Source organism: Euwallacea fornicatus, chromosome 20 (assembly GCF_040115645.1).
Source record: "Euwallacea fornicatus isolate EFF26 chromosome 20, ASM4011564v1, whole genome shotgun sequence".
Classification (NCBI taxonomy): Eukaryota; Metazoa; Arthropoda; class Insecta; order Coleoptera; family Curculionidae; genus Euwallacea; species Euwallacea fornicatus.
This window is the reverse complement of record NC_089560.1, coordinates 2,518,341-2,538,612: the sequence shown is the minus strand read 5'-3', so window position 1 is coordinate 2,538,612 and position 20,272 is coordinate 2,518,341. Positions and strand designations below refer to the sequence as shown.

The window sequence follows — 20,272 nt, the reverse complement described above, 5'->3', positions numbered from 1 at the left end:
AATTGCATAGTCCAACGGACCTAAGTCCGAAGACCTGGCCGGCCAATTAATAGGTCCTCCACGACGAATTTCGCCCTTCTTTAAAATATGCAGTTCGATGCGGATTACGTGCCTGGTGCAATGGGGCGGAGGGCGATGATGTTGGGAAATAATTCTCGATCTTGTGTTCAAGTGAACATCTTCTATCAATACCGGAAGATGATTCTGCAGGAAATCTGAGTACTTGGCTGCTGTAAGCCGATGAGGTAACACAAAGGATCCAATCGATTGATGACCGATCATTCTACACCGGACATATACAGAAAATCTGTGTTGTAAATTCATTTCTACACACCCACACGTGTGGGTTATTGTCGGGCCAACGGTGACTATTGCGAGTGTTGTTAATATCGTTGCGAGTAAAAGTGGCTTCATGAGTTAAAAGTATAATTGGAACTAGATGACGATTAGCATTGATCCATTCACAAAATTCCAATCTTCTGGGGTAATCGCTTGATTGAAGGTTTTTTACTTTTTAAATGTGGGAAAAATAGAGGCCGTTTTTGCGTAATGTCCGCGATACCCTAATTTGGGGAACGTTGATCAGTGAGGAAATTGCTCTTGTGCCAGGCTTCGTTCCACCGATTGGAGAAAATTTTCGATTTCATCGACATTTTGATTATCTGCCCGTTCAGAATGAAAACGATCAATGGAAAATACACCGGATTGTCGTTAGAAAAGCCGTAACAAAACAACATGTCATCATAATCGCCGTGAATAAACAGTTTTGGCATTTTTGCAACTTGCATTCGAAGACAAATTTATACGACAAAACGGCTAAAAACTGAAACGATATTATGACTTGAACGTATTACCGCGTTCAAGAGCAATTTAAGAATATCTAAATGTCAACTATCATAGTATACACAACAACTCGATAATCTTACTGCTCTATAATTGGTCAAAAACGACACGCTTTACGATAAATGTTGAAAAGAGCTTTGTTTCAGCAAAATGGTTGGAGATTTCATTTACGCCACTGCTTATTGAATTTATTTACTTTCATGGCAAAACATGTCTTTTAATGACAAGTTCTTCTCTGCCGAATTTGTTTAAAATACCAAAAACCGTGTTGGAATTACAATACTTAAAAAAAAAAAAAAAAAAAAAAAAAAAAAAAGAACTTTTATCGCCCTGTGCATCCTACACGAAGCCTTTACGAACGTATGTTTATGGGAACTTTTTTGCTTCGAATTAACCGTAGAGTACAAAGTTTGTTCAGGTCCTCCTGAAACACTCTGTATATTATACTCCTTGAAAATATAAAAGTATGTCTAATTCTCTCTCCTCATTTCTATACACAACAACTTCCCTTTTTTTCACATTCGAAAGTATTACTTCTGCTTATTCGGTTGTATACCGTTTCGAAACTAAAAACATTCGGACGCCGGCTGTTAAGGTATAATAAATGGTATTCTCGTCCTGCTTGTCTTTTATTATATCCAGATTTCAGAAAAATTTCATTAATCTTTCTTTTTTCTTCAACTGCATAAACCATTTTACAAGGGAATAAAAAGGAATTAGGGATTGGCAAAACCAAAATAAAAAATGGTAAATTTTCGGCACGGGCTGTGCTATATGAAAAAGTCGCTGAATTTGGCATAAAATTGAAAATAATATCCAGGGTGTTCCATTAAAAAATATACAAGTTGAGCATGCCACACTTTTCTGGAACAGCCAGTATAAGATATTTTGACATAAACTAAATATGATTATTTACAACTTTTGTATTTAACTTTTTCTTCTCGGACTAAAAGGAAAACTTCCAGGTGGGAGATGAAAATATAACCAATAACCGTACACATATGATATGTATCTTCGCACATTATCAATCTGCACCAATTCATAAACCACAAAGCAATAAAATTCTGAAAAAAGGGCATATTACGTGGTTTTTATCGTCATGATTTTTAAATTCATTCGAGTGAGGGTGTCTTAAAAATGATATCCATAACTTTTATTGATGGGAACTTGGAAAGACCCATATGCGATTCAAATCACTTGTAGAATAGCTTGCTGACTAAAATTCCATTTGAAAGAATTTTTCCATTTATAAATATTTTACTTTGGTGTGTAACTTACTCGGGAAAAACCCTACAACATTGGGGACTATTTTACAATACACCTGTAATCTGAAATAATCTCTAGCAGATCGTCAGCAGCGCTCCAAAACGTAAATCAAAAAGTAATACAAGGTGGCCCATTTAAAACGGTCCGGCTGAAATATCTTAAATGGAATTTTTTTTCTTCGGAAAGCCCCAAGATACGTCAATTTTACTTTTAAGGGGGACATGTTTAGGTCATAAATTCGTAAGTGTAGAAGCGCCCCCCTAAACGGAGTGGCAACCCCTTCAACAATCTTAAATGGTATGGGAGGTCAAGTGGCGCATCAAATTAATTTCTAAATAATGTTTTATTTAACGAAGTCTTGAAATTGCGACCCATGTACTTCCATACAATAATAAGGCCTTTATTCAACCTCTTCCTGAACATTTTGTAGAATTTCGGGACTTATTTCACCACATGCTGTTTCCATTCGATAGCAAAGATCTTCTGAAGAGGTTGATTTCGTTTCATAAACGTCAGTTCTAAAATGACCCCATAAAAAAAAGGCCAATAGTGTTAAATCATGCGATTTTGGGGGCCATTCAATGAAACTTCTTCTACCAATCCAGTGTTCCGGAAAATGTCGATCCTGAAAGTTACGTACAGGAACTGCATAGTGTGACGGAGCACCGTGCTGTTGAAAACATACATCATTCTCTGAGATCTGATCATCGGTTTTAAGGACGTCCACAATGTGAGGAGTCTTGGAAGAGAGGAAGTCTTGAAGGAGATTGAGGTAAGATTCACCCGCCAGGTGAACAGGTAGAAAAGAAGACTCAACAATACAATTTCTCAAAATCCCAGCCCATACTTTGAATTTTTCTGGATACTGTGAATGCTATTCTCTCATAATTCTAGGATTCACATAATTCCAATATCTGCAACTATGTTTGTTGATGGAACAACTCAGAAAGAATGTTCATTCGTCAGAAGAGTATGTGGAATATAAAAAATTGGGATGGATCAAAATGTTGTCGCTCATTACCTCACAAAATTGCATGCGGCGATCTGAATCATCTTCATTGAGCTCATAAATGAAATAGATCTTATAAGGATGGAAATTATACTTTCTCAAGATCCTGTGAATACTACTACATGGAATACCTGATTTTGCTTCTGATTCTCGGGTACTTGACATAAACATTCCTTGATTTACGAGTTCAATTTGTCCCAAAATAGCAATCTGTGCAGCCTCGTTGGTAACGGTGTGTCATCTTTCATGGTCTTTAATAGCAACGGATCCAGCCTCCATGAATTTAGATATTAAATTTGTCACGTAGAGATGGCTCAGATTCTTACCGGGATACCTTCCATTAAAATTCTTGCAGTTTCTCGGGCTATTTCACTGTTTCTGAATTGGATGGTGACAGTTCCAAACCTCTTTGCAGTGGCGTAACCATGATGCTCTGAATCGTCGGATGAATCGGCAAATTTCGCGGTATAATTCTGATCAGTGTAAAATCGCAGCAAAACTACCCGTTCAATGGTAAAAAAACCCACCACCTTATCTTGAGAATTTGACGATGAACATAATTTTTTGTAGCATTAATGAGTTTATTATTATTAAGTTTTGGGCCATTTTTTCGTCGTTTTATTTCGCCGATATTTTAAAACGGTTTTTCAGAATACTTAAAGGCGGAACAAAAAAATTCAACATACTTGTAAACAGAATTGAAATACCTCTGATTCGATGTGCCACTTGAGCCCCCGTGCCATTTAAGATTCTCGAAGGGGTTGCCACCGCGTTTAGGGGGATGACTCTACACTTCCGAATTTATGACCCAAAAATGTCCCCCTTAAAAGTAAAATTGACGTATGTCGGAGATTTCTGAAGAAAAAAATTTCATTCAAAATATTTCAGGTGGACCGTTTCAAATGGGCCACCCTGTATAGTTTTCTCGTGCTTCGCCACGTTGTATTTTATTCTAGAATATTGAGAGATATACGGAATTTTTAGGAAGTAATTTAATTTAGACAGTACCTGTGCGAATGCAACGAATAAAAATAATGTTCAGAGTTTCAGAATTGCTTTCTTGACCTTAACATCATAATATTCAACACCGAGAAAAAGCGAAAGATTAGGAAAGTTGTTCTACTCGACTTACGTGGAGGATAAACGGCTTAAAGAAAGACGTTAGTTTTCCAATGATTGCGGAAAAATAGTTCCATTTATGCGGCAGAAAGCTTTAGCCTCTTAACATTCTTTCAAACAACTTTCGAAAAGGTTACACATCCTGTACACCTCCATAAACAGACTTGAATTGACTTTGGTTGTGGAACGTCTTTCTTTATACCAAATTGACGTAAAATTCCTTATGAAATGATCTTTAATGCCACAATTGGCAATTTTCCTTGCCATCATCTCAAATTTCGGCAATTTGCAATTCCGCCAAGTTGCTGCAACTTTTCTTGCTGATAACGAAAATAGCTCTATTTTTAACTGACTTGCTGGGAACTTTGAGGATTTTAGGTTCATTTCATTATCTTTTTCTTGAGCTCGTGCTGATGTGCTTCTTTGGACTGTCATACTGTGATTTAACAGAATTCAATGCTTTAAACTGTACGTATGACACAGGTACGTTTTGCAAAATTTTTTGGTTTTCGCAAAGCAATAGATTTCCAACCGCAAAACAAACTGTAAATTTGCAGCAACTTTATTGCTAGCATTGTCATCTAAGGAAGGGTGAAAAATAAGCAAAATCGACGTAGAATTTTTAAAAATCGGATATACAGATGATGTGAGATACTGACGTGATGTATTGATTAGGTAAAACTGCAAAAATTGCTTTCATTCGTTGTGCATTTCTAGGTAATTTCACATTTGCCAATCGTGTTTTGCCCAACTTTTTAAGCAACAACTGCATCGACCCATTTAGCCACATCATAGAAATTTCTACAAAATTAGATTCCTCCCGGTCTCAGTAACCTGCAAGATCATCAACATTTTTTTTTGCCCTATAAATAACTTCAAAGATGGATCTAGGCGAACAGGCTGCCTTAATGAAAAAATTTAATGGTATTAGAAAGTTAGAAAGTCTTCAGTTTCACACCCATACCGCAGCTATGCCTTCTCGATGGATGCTCGGTTTAGTTTCGTTACCATTAACTATGAACATAAATTAATTCATCTTATAAAATTACACACATCTGCCTTTAAAGCCCTTAATGTGAGATTAGTACAGTTATTACACCAAACAATAACAGGTTACTAGTGTATAGGAAATTAATAGCTATATCATGTATAACCACGCTCTGGGAACTACCAATTTATAGGACCACCCATGTTGAGTTACTGACATTAACGTGTTTGAGGTGACTAAATTTCCATATTTTTTTTCCTGTTTTTAGGTGGAAATAACACTTTAAACACGTAGGGGTTACTGGAGCTGTGGAATTGCACGTTATTCTCAGGTAAAATTAACTGGGAATAACATTCACCCTTTATTAAGGGGTCGGACGAACACTCTTAATGATATTTTCCTGACCTTTCCCGAACTAACTTGGGAAAAAAAGCATTATAAAAACGAAAATTAACACAGCTAAAGTGTATAGAATGTCAGTATGTAAATTATTGAAACACTCCAAAAGCATGAGGATTGTTAAAGTGTGACGTCGTCACTCTAAAAGGAAAAGATGATGGGTGAATGTTATTCTTAATTAGTTTTAAATGAGAACAGTGTGCAATTCCAGAAAAATTAACAATCCGCCTTAAACGTATAGTAGATTCCGGGGTTACTCACGCTACGCGGCACGGAATACTTTGTCCAAAATACGAGGTTTCCAGGAAGTTTTACTTTTTACCCCTGTAAGGGTCTATTATGATCACTTTTTAAAATTATTTTGATATTATACAGAGTGTCCTAAAAGCTCTAAAAGTATAAAAATTGTGTTTTTTTAACGAAACCCCCTGTATATTATTGCATTTTTAGATACTAAGATCAAAATAAGATTCTGTTTTAATAATATTTATAATACCTAAAACTTAGCGTTTTTAAAATAATTTGAGTTTCATGAAAATCTAACGTAATTTTCACGGTTTACATACTTAAGAAGCATCTAAGTTATGTAAGTGTAATTTACAGTGAAGGGGAACAACAGATAGTATTTTTTATCCCAATTATAATAAATTTGCCATTTTGTACAGGGTGTCCAAACATTAAAACTAATTAAATAAAAAACATTAGCTGACTATAACTGGATTGGTGTAAATGCAACTCCATGCTTTTCCAACAACCAAGGAATGTAATTTTTAGCTACCCATTGAACGGTATTAAGGTGTTCATGGCAAAGTTTTCGCGTTTTTACAAAATACGCTAAATAAATGCCCTTTGCGCCAGTTGGTGTTTTTCAATTATACGTTCTGAATCGCATATTATTAGCTGAATACTGTTGTTGCGTCGCATAGTCAAAATGATTGGCCCCTCAGATCCCCAGACTTAGCTCCGCTAGATTTTTTTATGTGGGGACACAAAAGGAATTGTCTACGATACGCCTGCGATAACTCCAAATGATATGAAAATACACATAAGAGGCGCGCTGGGAATTGTTACTTTGTATATGTTGTCCAGAGTTAGCAGTGGTTTGAAAAGAATAATTTGGAAATGTCGGAAAATGGACGGTCGTCATTTCGAATATTTATGATAAATATTTTGCTTTTGTTGTATGTTATTGTTGGTGTACGATTTAGAACTTTTAATTAAAAGCGCCAAATGGCTCAAAAAACAATTATTCAGCGTGTTCATTCGATAAGTAACCAAAATCTACATTTCCTGGTAAGTTAGAAAATGTGGCGTTGTCTTTAATCACGTTAGAGCTACTTAAAATTCTTAGTAGATTAGTTTTAATGCATGGACATCCTGTACAAGATGGCCAGTTTATTATGATTGGGATATGAAATATGATCTATTATTACACTTCACTCTAAATTACGCTTACATAACTTAAATACTTCTTAAGTGTTTGAAATAAAAAAATTACGTAACACTTTGGTAAAATTCAAATCATTTAAAAAACCTTAAGCTTTACGTGGTCTAAACCGTATTAAGAGAGACACTCATTTCGGTCGAAGAATCCAAAAAGAGAACAATACACGGAGGATTCCACTAAAAAAAAAAACTTAAATAATTTTATGGCTTTTGGGACACCCTGTATAATATAAAAATAATTTTAGAAAGTAAGCGTAATAGGTTTCCACCAGGGACAAAAGTAAAACTTTTTGAAAGCCTCGCAATTGGGCAACAACATTCCGTGCCGCGTAACGTGAATAACCCTGTATATTCAATTCCTGCGATTCGTTGTGGGATACCATCGCAAGAGCATAAAACACGACTGAAGAGAAATAAAAGCGGAAATAAGGAACACAATTTATACCAACGATTGCTTAAACATTCAAGAGATTCCTTTCCCGAATTAGATCTAATTTGATCCGAATGGAATTACTGCAATCGACCTTAAGGCTGCAGCTTCGAAATACGGGACTTCCTCTCTTCCCGAATACTAATGCGAAAGCCAAGAAAAAAACCTTGGGCTGAACTCAATCAAATATTACGGACTTGGAGGACTACACCGGACTTGGTTTCGTGTGTTAGCTTCTCTAAGGAGGGGTCTAATTTTTCCAGGGTCTTCAGTTCAAAAAACCGACCTGCAATACCATTTGTCAAAAGCACACATTGCCGGAAGCAAAAATTTAACCATATTAATCTCCCCTATTTAATGGCCTTTTGTGGGGCCCACTTTAGACCGCATAATAGACCGGGGCGGAGATAGGAGATATATTCGAGAGGAGTTATTTTATAGGCGGCGTTGCCAATGCTTTCTCATGCCCAAATTTCAATCAACCGATTTAAATTTAAAGACTAATTTAAATTTGTTTACAACCGACTGATAACAAAGTCTCAGGTCCAAGCCCACCGTGGACTGTGGGTTCGCCATCCCTCGAGAAGTTGTCGTAGTTCGTGTCAACTTGCAGACGGTGTGGGCTGAACTATGTAAAGTACCCAATTGTCTGAAAATGAAGACATTAACACAAAGTTGTGTATGTTTTAGAGCCATAAAACCGATCGAGGTGGTGTTATCGTAAAACACTGCGTGTTCGGTAAAAGGGACGCATAATAAATCTCTCCGGATACAAGAAAATCTATTTTACAGTGAGAAATGGAGGTGTACAACATGCATCTAGTCCCTAGACCATTGACACACACATAAAAGGAAACTTATAGGGAAAGGGAGTGAAAAGATGTCTTGGAAAATATATTGCGAAATTTTACTACTTCCCCAACATTTGCGCATTTCCAGTACCTTTGCCAACAGAACGCGAAAATCGAAAATACGTGAAAAAACTAAATTTGAAAAAAGCTCTTTAATCTCGTTGATGCGACGTTCGGACCACTCACATAAGTAATGTTCAACTGAACATTTATTCTCTCTACATAGTATTTATAAAGGACAGCTGAGGCTTAACTGGAAAGTGGAAACGACTAAGAACACTCGCAATAAATTATGCTTGAAGTTTCGACCAATGTTACCTCCAAATCTGGATGGACTCGGACGGCGACAAATTGCAGAAGTAGATCATGAGAAACTTCGAGTCCGAGAATCATTACCTTAGTGTACAGGAACAAACTTCAGAATTTTACAATCTTGGGGCTCTATACAGACCACACTTTCAGAACTAAAACGGTGACAAATATTCTGAAAGTTAGCAGACACTTATTTATTTACCGGGAAGACTGGAAAGAGGTTTTAAAGCTTGTTGCTGTTATTTCGCCTTTAGTGGGGCTTTGTAGCTGTTCTTAAATGTTAATGTTAATGAAAAATCACAGCCCAGCTTTGGGCAAATTAAACAGAGGGGTCGTCAAATGTCGTTTCGGAAAACGCTTCCAGAACTGGCCCCAAAGCTCGTCATCGCCTTCGGATATCCAGGACCGAGCGCCCAATCTAGATTCTTCTCTTTCACTTAGTCGCAATACGAGAATAGTCCCAGAAGTACCCGACCTAATACTTAAAGAAAAAAAAATGTGGAAAATATTACATTATTTCTCAACAGGGTCTCATTTCAGATTGAGACACTTTCCCAGCGGTGTTCCACGGTTTCTATACCATGTTCATAGTAACAAGCTTCGAATGTGTCAAAATAGACATCAACCTCCGACTCCACCTCTGCACTATTGGCAAATCTCTCGTCGCCGCGTCGTTTGTTCGAGTTTGAAAATGGAAAATAATCTGAGGGGGCTAAATCTGGCGAATGGGGTGGGCGACGAAAAAGTTCGAAACTATTTTAATTGATTTAGGCCGTCGCGATGGCGGAAGTGTGGACTGGTGCACTGTCTTGATGAAACAAGACTTTCTTTTCCGCCAAATGTCGTCGTGTTTTCTTAATTTCTTCGCTCGAACGCTGCAATAAATCTGTATAACACTCTCCGTTTACTGTTTTTAAACTGACGCCATAACCTTTGCCGGAACGGTTTTCGTCTTTTTGGAGCCGGTTCTCCCCTTTGAGTCCATTCTTTTGATTACTCTTTCGTCTGAGATTTGAAACGATGGACCCATGTTTCATCCATAGTTACGAATCGACGTAAGAACTCGATTTTGTTGTAGCGAAAACGCTCTTTTGAAACATCCCCACGGCGCTGTTCTTGTTCAATTGCGAGCAATCCCGGTAGCCATCTTGCTAACAGCTTTCCCATGTCCAATTGTTCGGTCAAAAAGCGACTTTCTGAAATGTCTATCTTTCAGTACAATTTTGTGACTTTTCACCGTGATTTATGGAGTGGTCAAATCTGCAGCGTCATTGCGTTGACCACTGCGGAGTTCGTCTTGGCAACTAGTACGACCGAGTTTAAAATTTGCCTCCCAACGTTTTACAGTGGTTAACGAAGGATCAAATTCCCCCAAAGCAGAATCTACCTCCTTTTTGAATGTCGGATGGACTAAGTCCTTTCGAATGAAAGCATTGAATCACGTATCGATGCCCAATTTTTCCCATATTCACAAAATCTCTAAAAGCGTTCATTAAGGCTTCAAATCGAGTGCAAACCAATGTGGCTCCATCAAACTTAAGACACAAGCTTTCAAGATTAGGTCTTTGGGACATTTAACAAAAAAATCGTCCTCTATGTGTCCGATTAGGCACTTCTGGAACCACCCTCGTAATTGCAGCTGGAAGCATCACATAAAAATCATCAAAGCGCGTTAATTCAAGATTGCTTCGCGATGTTACTGCATTCTTACACACTTGAACTTATCAAAATTTGATTTCCTTCGAATCCAGACGCGTTTTAGGTAATTAATAAGTTGCAGAAGTGTTCATAAGTTTTTCCGGAAGCGTGCATTAAATGGGCCGTAAATTGCATGACAATGTGCCCAGCATAGCATCGAGATTGCATGGTTCAAAAAGAATTCCCGAAACACCGCTGGAGTCGCTGATTTTAGTAGAGAAATTAAAATATTCTTTTGAAAATGGGGCTGTCGCGCTGAGAGAGAAGAGCTAGCCTGAGCTAACCTAAAGACCAAATCGCAGGGCTTCGGCACCCTCGTTTTGCTACTGTTGGCACTGCACTAACCGTAATCGTGGCTCTTTCTAAATTGTCGGCGGAACACACGGCACCTCAGTTTTGTGTCGAAAAGTTAAAGAACTCTACAAAATATCCGACTGATTAAGCTGTAATGAGTTGATTAATTGCCCTGGATTTTCCAGTTTTCTGAATAATTTCTGCAGGTTTCATATAGTGCATTAAGGATTTTTTACATTTTTGACCAAACTTGTTGTTTAAACATTCATAATTATCTAAAGTTAGAGGTGTGTTGGCGGTGTCGCAAACTCAATTTAACTTCAATATCAGAAACTAAGTTTTTCAAACAAGAGGGGGTTGATTGGTTTTTATTACGTCAAGTTTGTTCTGGGCTTATATTGGACACAGTCGTTTGCTTGCCCATCTCCACTGTCTTTATTTACAGATTTTAAATTAAAAATTACTGGATTTTTGAACGCCCTCGTGTAGCCGCATAAGTTTCAATCGATTTGCATCCTAAGCAAACCTGGTCGCGGGCTTAACCGCCATTCAAGGAAATCGAGGCAGTGCTACTTAAACTCTTGAATTTCACGCCTGTCCAGGCATGTCCAGTTTCGAACGCGCCGGTGATTTTTGAATTAAGACTCACTCTAATCCGCGTCAGGTCTTTTCGTTTATTGATTTATTTCAAATAAAATGAAAAATAGAAGAGCGAGAGCCTGAAATAAAACCGGATTAAACGAGGTAACGGGCTACACCCAGGAGGCCGTTTAGCATTCACCCCTTGCCATGAATTTGGCAAACTGACTGATGAAGAGTAATCAGGCAGTAAGCGCATCGTTATAACCTTGTTAAGCCTTTCCTTCCGGAATTATTAATGCGAGTTGATCCAAATCCCAGTTCCGCTGCATTAAAAAAAAAAAAATAATTCCCTCAAGAGGTATTTTTAAGCCCGAATCAACTCATAGATAATAATTTTCACAGTCTGCAGGCGCAGATCTATACAATATTTATGAGCGTCAGCATTGTTGAGAGAGAACAATAAACTTGGGAAATTAAATTAAATTTTGACGCGGTACCTAAGAGCGCTCCCAAATTAGTTTTCACGAACAGTGAGGCTTAGCTCTCCGAAAAAAAAAAAGAAAAAAAAAGTGGATGGATGGGACCTCAGAAACACCCAGTAGAATTGCCTACTTAAATAGAGACGATCAAATGGAATTAAATTTACGCACACGAGAGTCGATGGCAGAAGTCGACATTTCAAACGGATGTTTCGGAACGAAACCCGAGAAGAAAATTCAATCAGCACGCTGACGAGTCTACAAAATTTATCCGGGCCCAATAAAATGTCAGTTAAAGAAACTCCCATCGGACAGAAATCAAAAAAGGGCGTTATAAAATTTGTTGTATTATCGTTTCAGTCAGCAGATAAGGGCCGCTTTCCCTTTCTTTCGCAGTGTTGATGCCGGTTCGGAAAAGGAGCAGGAAAAGGCGGAAACAATATAAACGATTAGGCAATGACAGAGACGTATTAGCGGATTTGGAGTGGTTTTTTATTTCCCTTACGAGGGTCTCCTTATTTATGGCAGGCTTTCCTCGGTATAAAAGATAGAACTCCCACAATAGACTTATGTACATCAGAAGAGCGCTCGTTCAAAAACGCAAACAACCTTGTATTTCCACGTAGAATTCAATTCGCTAGTTAAACTCAAAAAGACAATTTCCTCGCTCTTCTTTTTCCTCCGGGCGATAGATTTCCATAAATTTCCCCTGCGAACTCGCCCTCGGATGTCGTCGTTGCAACAAACGGTCGTTACAACTCGCCTTTAATCTGATCCCCTTTGTTTTCCCTTTCGCTTGGGCAAAGCGAATAAACGGTCTACAAATATATACGGGGTCAAAATTAAGCAATAATCACCTTATGGAAATTTCACACTCAGTGAAAGGAGATGAGAATCGTTTTTCCCTCCGGCCGTTGCGGCAGCTTCCTTCTGGGTTATCTGGGGGAGAACAAAGCGTTTCGAGGGTCTTATGAACGCTCGTTTTCAAATGTGCAACTCAATTTGTCTGTTTGCGATGGTTTAAAGCGATTTGAACAGTGAAATGCTGCTCCATTTGGAGCAGAAATTCTATTCGTAACATTGTCAAATTGATTTCTTTCGTAGTTTAAGCTTGGTGATTTTTTTCTAGGTCCTCCGGGTCCTGCAGGCCCTCCAGGCCCGCCCGGTAAGCGAGGCAAGAAGGGGAAGAAGGGGGAACCCGGTGAACCAGGACAATCAGTAAGTCGCTCAAATATTGTTAACTGAAATAAAACGAAGTCAACCCTGTGGACCCGAAAGCGTATCGGCGAACTCTCTTCTTGGCACGTTTTTTGGTGAATAAAGCTGCGACGTGTAGGACGAGTTCTGTACAGGGCGTATCCGAACTATACGACCAAACTTCCAGGGTTTCTGCGGTGTGACAACAGAAACAATTCGAGCATAAGAAAATATGCCCGGAAACTGCCCCCTGGGGCGCTGCAGTCTTATGACGCTTTAAGGCAGTTATATGCAAAAATGTGTTTTGTCGACCTTTGGTACGGTTTATTTTTATTTCGTGTACAAAATAATACTCAAATAATTATTCAAAATATATTTAGATTTCATTTTTGCTACTTAAACCGTCCGTTCGGACGACGTTGGATCGGCAGGGGTGGCCCAGTTGGGTGGTCCCCTAGGTCACCCGATCTGACACTTTTAGATTTGTTTTTCTGGCGACATGTAGAGTCTTCAGTTTATAAAACGCCAGTAGAGGCAGAGCAAGATCGGATTGCGAGAAGCACTGCAGCATTTCAAGTCGTTCAAAACGATTATTAATTTTTAAGCCAAGTCCGCAGAAACCGTGTACGTTGTTTAAACAATCGCAATGAAGTTGAAACATACAAAAATTCGATAAAAACACGTTTGCACATAAGCGTCTTAAAGCTTTATAAAATCGTAGCGCCTTAGATAGATATTTCAGGACGCGAGTTCTTATACTCAAATGTGTTCTAATGGTACGCTGAAAAATCTCTAAAAGTTCGATCCGATAGTTCTGAAACACTCGGTATATTCACCCTTGCACTACTATAAAACAACTCGGTTTGGCTTGAACACTTTCATGTATAAAGTGGTTCAGCGCATCCCTATTAGATATTGTGAACAGAGGCTGAGAAAAATGTGGATATGCATAGACTGACATTTGCTGGTACCTTACAGGTGGGTCATGATGGACTTGCGAAAGTCTTATGAGAAAATATCACCCTGCGGATTGTCAAAACCATTTGGTACGCCCAATGATGTAGGTTCTGGAGCGTAAACTATGTTCTAAATTTTAGTTAAATATCTCAAAAACTGCAGTAGCTACAAAACAAAAACTAAAAATGTCTGAAATTTGAACACATTGTAGGTATGCAACGAAACTTTTGCAGACCAATGTTTATTTGAAATTTTTAGTCATGTAATAAGCTAAAAGATTACTTTCTTTCGTATTTACATGATATTTAGAAACTCGTATATAATCGAATCGCCAATAACGCTGATAGTAAAATATAAAAAATGTATTTAAATTGATGATTTTCAAAAACACCGATGCACAACACATATACCACAAGTTTCTCAGCCTAAATGCCAAAAATGTAGCGAAATTTGGAGTAATCTTTTATCAAAACTCATATTCCAAAAATCGCCAAAATCTTGTCGATTCCTTTATACTGAAGAAAAAAATTGTTCCATCACTAGTGCATTGGAAGATCAAAATTATTATTGTTCCTTATTATTGCATAAATTGTTTCCCTATTTTTTTGTTTTCTTTAGGGAATAGCAGGCACGCCAGGCAAGAATGGGTTTCCGGTATTTATTATTTTTTTATTTCTATATTTTTTTTTCTACTTTAAATGCTCATGGTCCCTGGGAAACACTCCAAAGAAAACGTCTGGTGTGGTAACTCGGTAATATGAAAATATTTGGAGGGTTTCCATTAAAGATAAATTGGAAACAACCAAGGCTTTTTATTTCCTTCTGGGGGGAATTCGAGAACTGGCATTATGCTCCGCGCATGTAAATGGACAGTTCCAGAATGCAAGCAAAAACCCAACACCCACTGTTAACACATCCGTGGCAAATGTTATTATGCATCAAGTGTTAATTCCGATTCGAAGTCTCACCTTTGATTTTCGTTGTCGTCACCAATTCAGAATCACCCACATATGAGGTTTTTTCCAATTTTCTTGTGAGTTTTTAAAGACCTTATTTCGTGCCGCTGTCTTAAAGGAAATTAATTTTTTTTTTTTAATCCAGAAAGAACTCACAAAGTTATCGCTATCAGACCTCCCTTAATTTAAAAAGATCCCCTTTAAGATGGCAGCAGACAGCTTCATTCATTATTTTTGTATGAAATTAAAATATCGTATTTATAAAGCTATCTCGGACCAAATGTATATCGCTCCGCGTTTTCTCAGGACTTGTCAAAGTTCATTAAATTTAAACTATGATGGTCACCACACGAATGTTAATTTAACAATGAATTTTGCAAGACCATATCACCCAGCTCGGCTATAAATAATTAACCCCGTGTCAATTAATATTACAGGGTGACAAGGGTCAAAAAGGAGAAATGGGCTACAGGGTAAGAGACATCGTGGTTTTTTGGTATTGCGGCTTTAACATAATGCGAAAGTTAAACTGAGGCTCTAATATGTCAGAGGAACTCTTGGAAAGGGGGAAATTTCGCTCTAAGTGTTGACGATAAATCTCGCAGTTTAATGTCCGTAATATGTCATCCATTTACGTGAACTTGGAATATTTTCTGAGCACAATGAAATAAATTGTAGTATCCCCCTTTACTTGAGATCTCTAGCATTGCATCAAAATTGCATCAGTTTAATGCTTATACTTATATGGTGTCGCTGTAGTAGATGGAAGGAAACATTGCTGCTGCATGAGGTCGCATTCTCATATTAACTATCCCCAATGTACCCTGTCCAGAGTAGCAAAGCGAAAAGTAGAACTCATGATACTGAGTGTGGCCAAATCTCTGTTTAGCTTTGGCTTCGGTTTTAAAGCTTTAGCAAACAAATTTATACACTATATGAGGTTGGTTACACGCCCGTATCCAGATAATCCTGTTTTGGAAACGTTAATCCCATAAATCGCGTCAGTTTAGCAATTAAATCATTCGAATAAATCCTGGACAAAGTAAGAAAAATGGGCTCAATGAAATATGTCTGTTGCAGGGTCCGGGGTTCCGCGGACTTCGGGGATATCCGGGTTTTCCGGTTTGTTGATTTTCATTTGTTTTATCGCTTTTGGTGGCGGGAATGGGAAGTCACTCATCGGCTCCGGTGGTGGGTCAAAAGAGGCACAATTTAGGGAATCGTATTTAGGGTTTGCGTATTTTTCCGGGTGTGTGTGTGTGTGTGAATGTATGTGTGTATGTGTGTGTGTGTGAAAGGGAGAGGGAGAGTGAGAATGAAAGAGGGAGAGAGAGAGAGAGAGAGAGAGAGAGAAAAAAGAGAGAGAGAAAGAGAGAAAGAGAGAGAGAGAAAGAGAGAGATAAACCTCATAATAAATTTGTGGTGGCACATACGTTACGCGGAAAATATTAAATCTGCCGTCGGGTGCAAAAGTTGTTTTTCCTCTCTGATAAACTTTTTCACCAAGAACATTAATACGGTCATGTTGCAGACGCCATTGGGTGCCCTCGTCGAGCAAAATATTGGGTTCACGCAAAATTAACGACAATTTTGTTCCTTTCAAACTTAATTCAACAAAAACATGTTTCAATAATTAGACAGGGTGTTAATGGAATAAATGTACTTGTTTCAAGGAATGAATCTTAACTGATTTTAGCACAAAAATGTTCCCATGAATGTAGGTCCGCAACGTCTTCGTTAAAGGACCAGAGGGTGTTGAAATTTCATTTTTAGTTTCAGGTCTCTTTTTTACATATTCGGACAGAAATCTAATAATAGAACAAAATTTGGTGTACGGGCTTTCCGTATGATGCAAAATCCGAATATTGCCTTAATTTTTTCATTACTCAGAGACGGTGCCAAAAACAGGGTTCCATCACGTTTTGATTACCCCTAATTTTTTTGCGCGACACTGTATGCCACTTTTGTATTAACGCACTTATTGTAGATTTATTTCTATTGAAAAAAAAGGTATTATTGGACCGTTTGGGAGATAAACGGATTTGTCATTAATATGGGGTTTATTATTAATATGACTGGGGCAAAATCTATTTAATAACAATTACTGAAATTATCAAAATTTATTTAATATTGGAAATGGCCATCTCCGATCTCTAGACATTCACAATTTTGTCCGATTATTCCATTTTCGTCCAGAAAAAAATACATAAAAACAAATTAAAAATGAAATTTCGACACCCTCTAGTTCTTAAACGAAAACATTCACAACCTACATTCATAGGAACTTTTTGTGATAAAATCAGTCAGATACTCTCCTTGAAATAAGCTCATGTACTTAATTAACACCCTGTATAGCACATTCACCATCGACTTCGATAACTGTTTCCCTTTGCTTGATTCACCGGGCAAAGAAGTCACGGTTCTTGGAGGCGATCCACTCTTTAATACCGGCCACCAACTCATCCAAATCGTCGTAAATTTTGTTTCTTTGGCAGTTTTTCAGCGATCGATTGATGCGGTAGTCCGTAGGGGATTCGGTCGGTGAATAGGGCAGATGCGGAAGCAGATTTCATCCCTTATTGCCGATTGATTCCACAACACGACGTTAAACACAAGAACGTGCATTATCGTGGCGGAAGACGATATGGTTGAAGAGAGTCGAATTAGGTAGACGTTGCCGTTGATATTGAATCGTCAGTTGCTGTTTTTATCCCGAATCCGCCCCTGTTGTCGCTCATCCTCATCCTTCAACCAATAACAAATGATCTCTCAGTGAATAATTCCGCTTGCGTCCCACCATACACACCACATGACCCCTTCTGGCAGTGGACTTGTCTCGGTGACCCTTTGTGTGAAATACCTCACGATGCGCCAGCGTTCTTCGTTTCGAAATTTTTGAACTGCAACCATGATTCATCGCCTGTGGAGAAACTCTTCAGAAACGGAGTTTGCTCATTCCGTTGCAGCAAATCGGTGAAAATACGGACACGTTCGGCTTTGTCGTTGTACGAAAGTTCGTGCGAGACTCATCCAACCAATTTCCACACTTTTCCGACCTCCTTAAGACGGCGTACGTTGACATTGAAGTGTTCGGCCAGCATGCTGCTGGTCAGGCTTTCGTCATCTTCAATATCTTCTGCGAGGTTTACGTTGCCCAATTTAAACTTACGAAGTCAACTTTTCACTTGCACTTGGCTGATCAGTTCTTTGTCAAAAACTTCGTTGAGATCGCGAAATGACTGCGCTGCCTTCCTTTCTCGAAGTGAGACAGCACAATATGGCGAATTTGGAGATAATTTTCGATGCACATTTTTATTACCCGAATAGAGATTATTTTTCTAAAAAAAAGTACGCAAAACCAAAAAAAAAATCGTCGTTAATTTAGCATCAACCCAAAAATTAGAACTATCGTCAAGGTTACTTTCAACTCGATCATGACTCAAGTAATCCTATTCGACTCGAGGCAGGTCAAAGCAATGGGCAACTTTATCTAGAAGATAATTTCCATGGAAACTGGGAAACCAACCCATGGTATATCCTTATTAGAGATCAATTTTCCATTCAGTGCTTTTTCCTACCAGCGTGAAGCCAGTAGTCACATTACCGCGAGCATTTACGAGCTCAAAGTAGCAAATTATCGTACGTGTGCGTGATGGTCTACCGCACGTAAAAGGATTGCTGACAATGACTGTTAGTAACCGGGAGTTAAATATATTTGACATTTGTGTATCTTAATATACCATTATCGCACATTAGCACACGCTTGTAAGAAATTGTCCTTACAGCATTTAGTGCTGGCCAAGTTCCGCTGATGGTCTTCCGTTTTATTATAATTAATGTTGGGTAAAAAAATGAGTTTCCGCATCCGTAAACTAAATAACACAATTATTGTGCGGAACTAAATAACGTAATTACCTTCGGGTTCCGCCTTGATTGATGGGTGCCTTCTCGTCTCCTAGAGAAAATATCAGATTAATCCGAGATTTTCCAAGTCCTGAGAAATAGTCCACTCGGCTTGCAGGCAAAGAATCCCTCCAAGGCCTGATTGTTGAATCTCGCAAACATGCGGCAGGAACCGAAATTTGTAAAAGGTCGAAATCGAATGATGTTGACCGCCACTGAAAAGCGCCAGGTTCCCTGCATTTAACCGACGTGCGATCTCTTAGGTTCCTGGAGTACCCGTGCCTGAAGTCGAATTTGTGGCACTCCCCTCAAGCCTCTTTAGCGAGAAAAGAAACAATATTTAGTTAAGCAGTAGACTTACGTTTTTGATGCTTGAAGGAGGTGCATACCCAAAGGGCATGAGATGGGACAAACCAAATTAGTTTTTTTTACATAGATTTACTTTTTGTGAATCGCGTGGGAACTAAAGAAATTGTGAGCAGCACTATCTCAGACACTGTGAATGATAGGTGGTTCATAGAAAAAACGAACAGTCGTCCATAGATCGTAAACACGTAATATTGGTGATGTTGGGAACGTGTTTACAGTATATATGCCTTTGTTAGCATTTTAAGGAAACATTTTAGTATACAATTTATTACCTACTGAGCGTTTCCCTAATGGTTAGGAATGTCGCATGGCTCTTTGTGAAAGATAGAGAATTGTAGGACCCAGGTTAACGTACGACAGGACCAAAAACTTCTACTTATTTTTCTCCAAAATCAAACTGGCTCACAGACAAATCTCTTCGAATTTGATATAAGAATTAATACCTGCCACTAATGAAACATTGAAAGCAAGCTTTACCTCGATGCCTTTTCGACTACACTTAAGTGGAAGGGAAAATCATTTTTGCCAATTTTCGTGTTTATGTTGATCATTCGAATACACAGAGTGTTTCCTAAGTACGTGCACTTATTCCAAGGAATGGTTGTAAGGGCAAAAACAAAACTTTTTCTTACACGTATTACCTAAATCCACTCCCCATCCCGCAATGTTCACTAAAATTTGAAGGAGAAAAATTATGTTTGTTTTTTTTTTTTCACAAAATGGAAAAGTGCCATGAAACTAAATTTGCTACGATGTATTATTACTCAGGGACAACTCTCTTCCATATTTTATTAGATTTCTATTTTGTCTAGAAACAATTAAAAAAATCACCACAAAGACATTTTTCGCCCAAACAATTACGCTTTTTTAGTTTTTTTATTATAAAAAAATGCACAATGGAAAACCTGTTCGTTTCTAAAGTTTTCCTACCTCTTGTTTTTTCACTCAAAATCCAATGCTTTCCGAAAAAAATAAATAGTCGCGCCTAAAGCAAATGTTGATATGTGCACCAAGTGCATCAACACAGGCTCGACTTTGCTTGAGTGACGATCTGCGAATTTTTGCAAGAATACCCTCGTGTGGCAATACATCACAGCAAGTTTAGCTTTCGTGTACTTTTCCATTTTGAGAAAAAAAAATTACATACATTTTTCCCCTTAGGTTCCAGCGAACA

General features: G+C 38.2%; 1 protein-coding gene and 1 long non-coding RNA gene across 30 annotated transcripts in view; one reads left to right on the top strand and one right to left on the bottom strand.

Annotated features, from left to right (window-relative positions):
• LOC136345541 (uncharacterized) overlaps positions 1–20,272 on the bottom strand; it is a 117,463-nt gene that overhangs the window by 67,731 nt on the left and 29,460 nt on the right. Inside the window, exon 2 of one of the 2 annotated variants that reach the window (XR_010733157.1) lies at positions 18,742–19,045. The exons of the other annotated variant lie outside the window; for it this stretch is intronic. This is a non-coding gene — a long non-coding RNA (uncharacterized lncRNA). The remainder of the gene's footprint in view (positions 1–18,741; positions 19,046–20,272) is intronic. 2 annotated transcript variants of the gene reach the window in all.
• Positions 1–20,272, top strand: part of LOC136345514 (collagen alpha chain CG42342-like) — a 148,315-nt gene that overhangs the window by 99,824 nt on the left and 28,219 nt on the right. For 12 of the 28 annotated variants that reach the window (XM_066293910.1, XM_066293905.1, XM_066293901.1 and 9 more), the window contains exons 2-5: positions 12,846–12,934; positions 14,489–14,524; positions 15,264–15,299; positions 15,907–15,948. In XM_066293910.1, coding sequence (XP_066150007.1) covers positions 12,846–12,934; positions 14,489–14,524; positions 15,264–15,299; positions 15,907–15,948 — 203 coding nt within the window. The remainder of the gene's footprint in view (positions 1–12,845; positions 12,935–14,488; positions 14,525–15,263; positions 15,300–15,906; positions 15,949–20,272) is intronic. The other 16 variants (XM_066293913.1, XM_066293911.1, XM_066293918.1 and 13 more) reach the window with 7 other exon arrangements.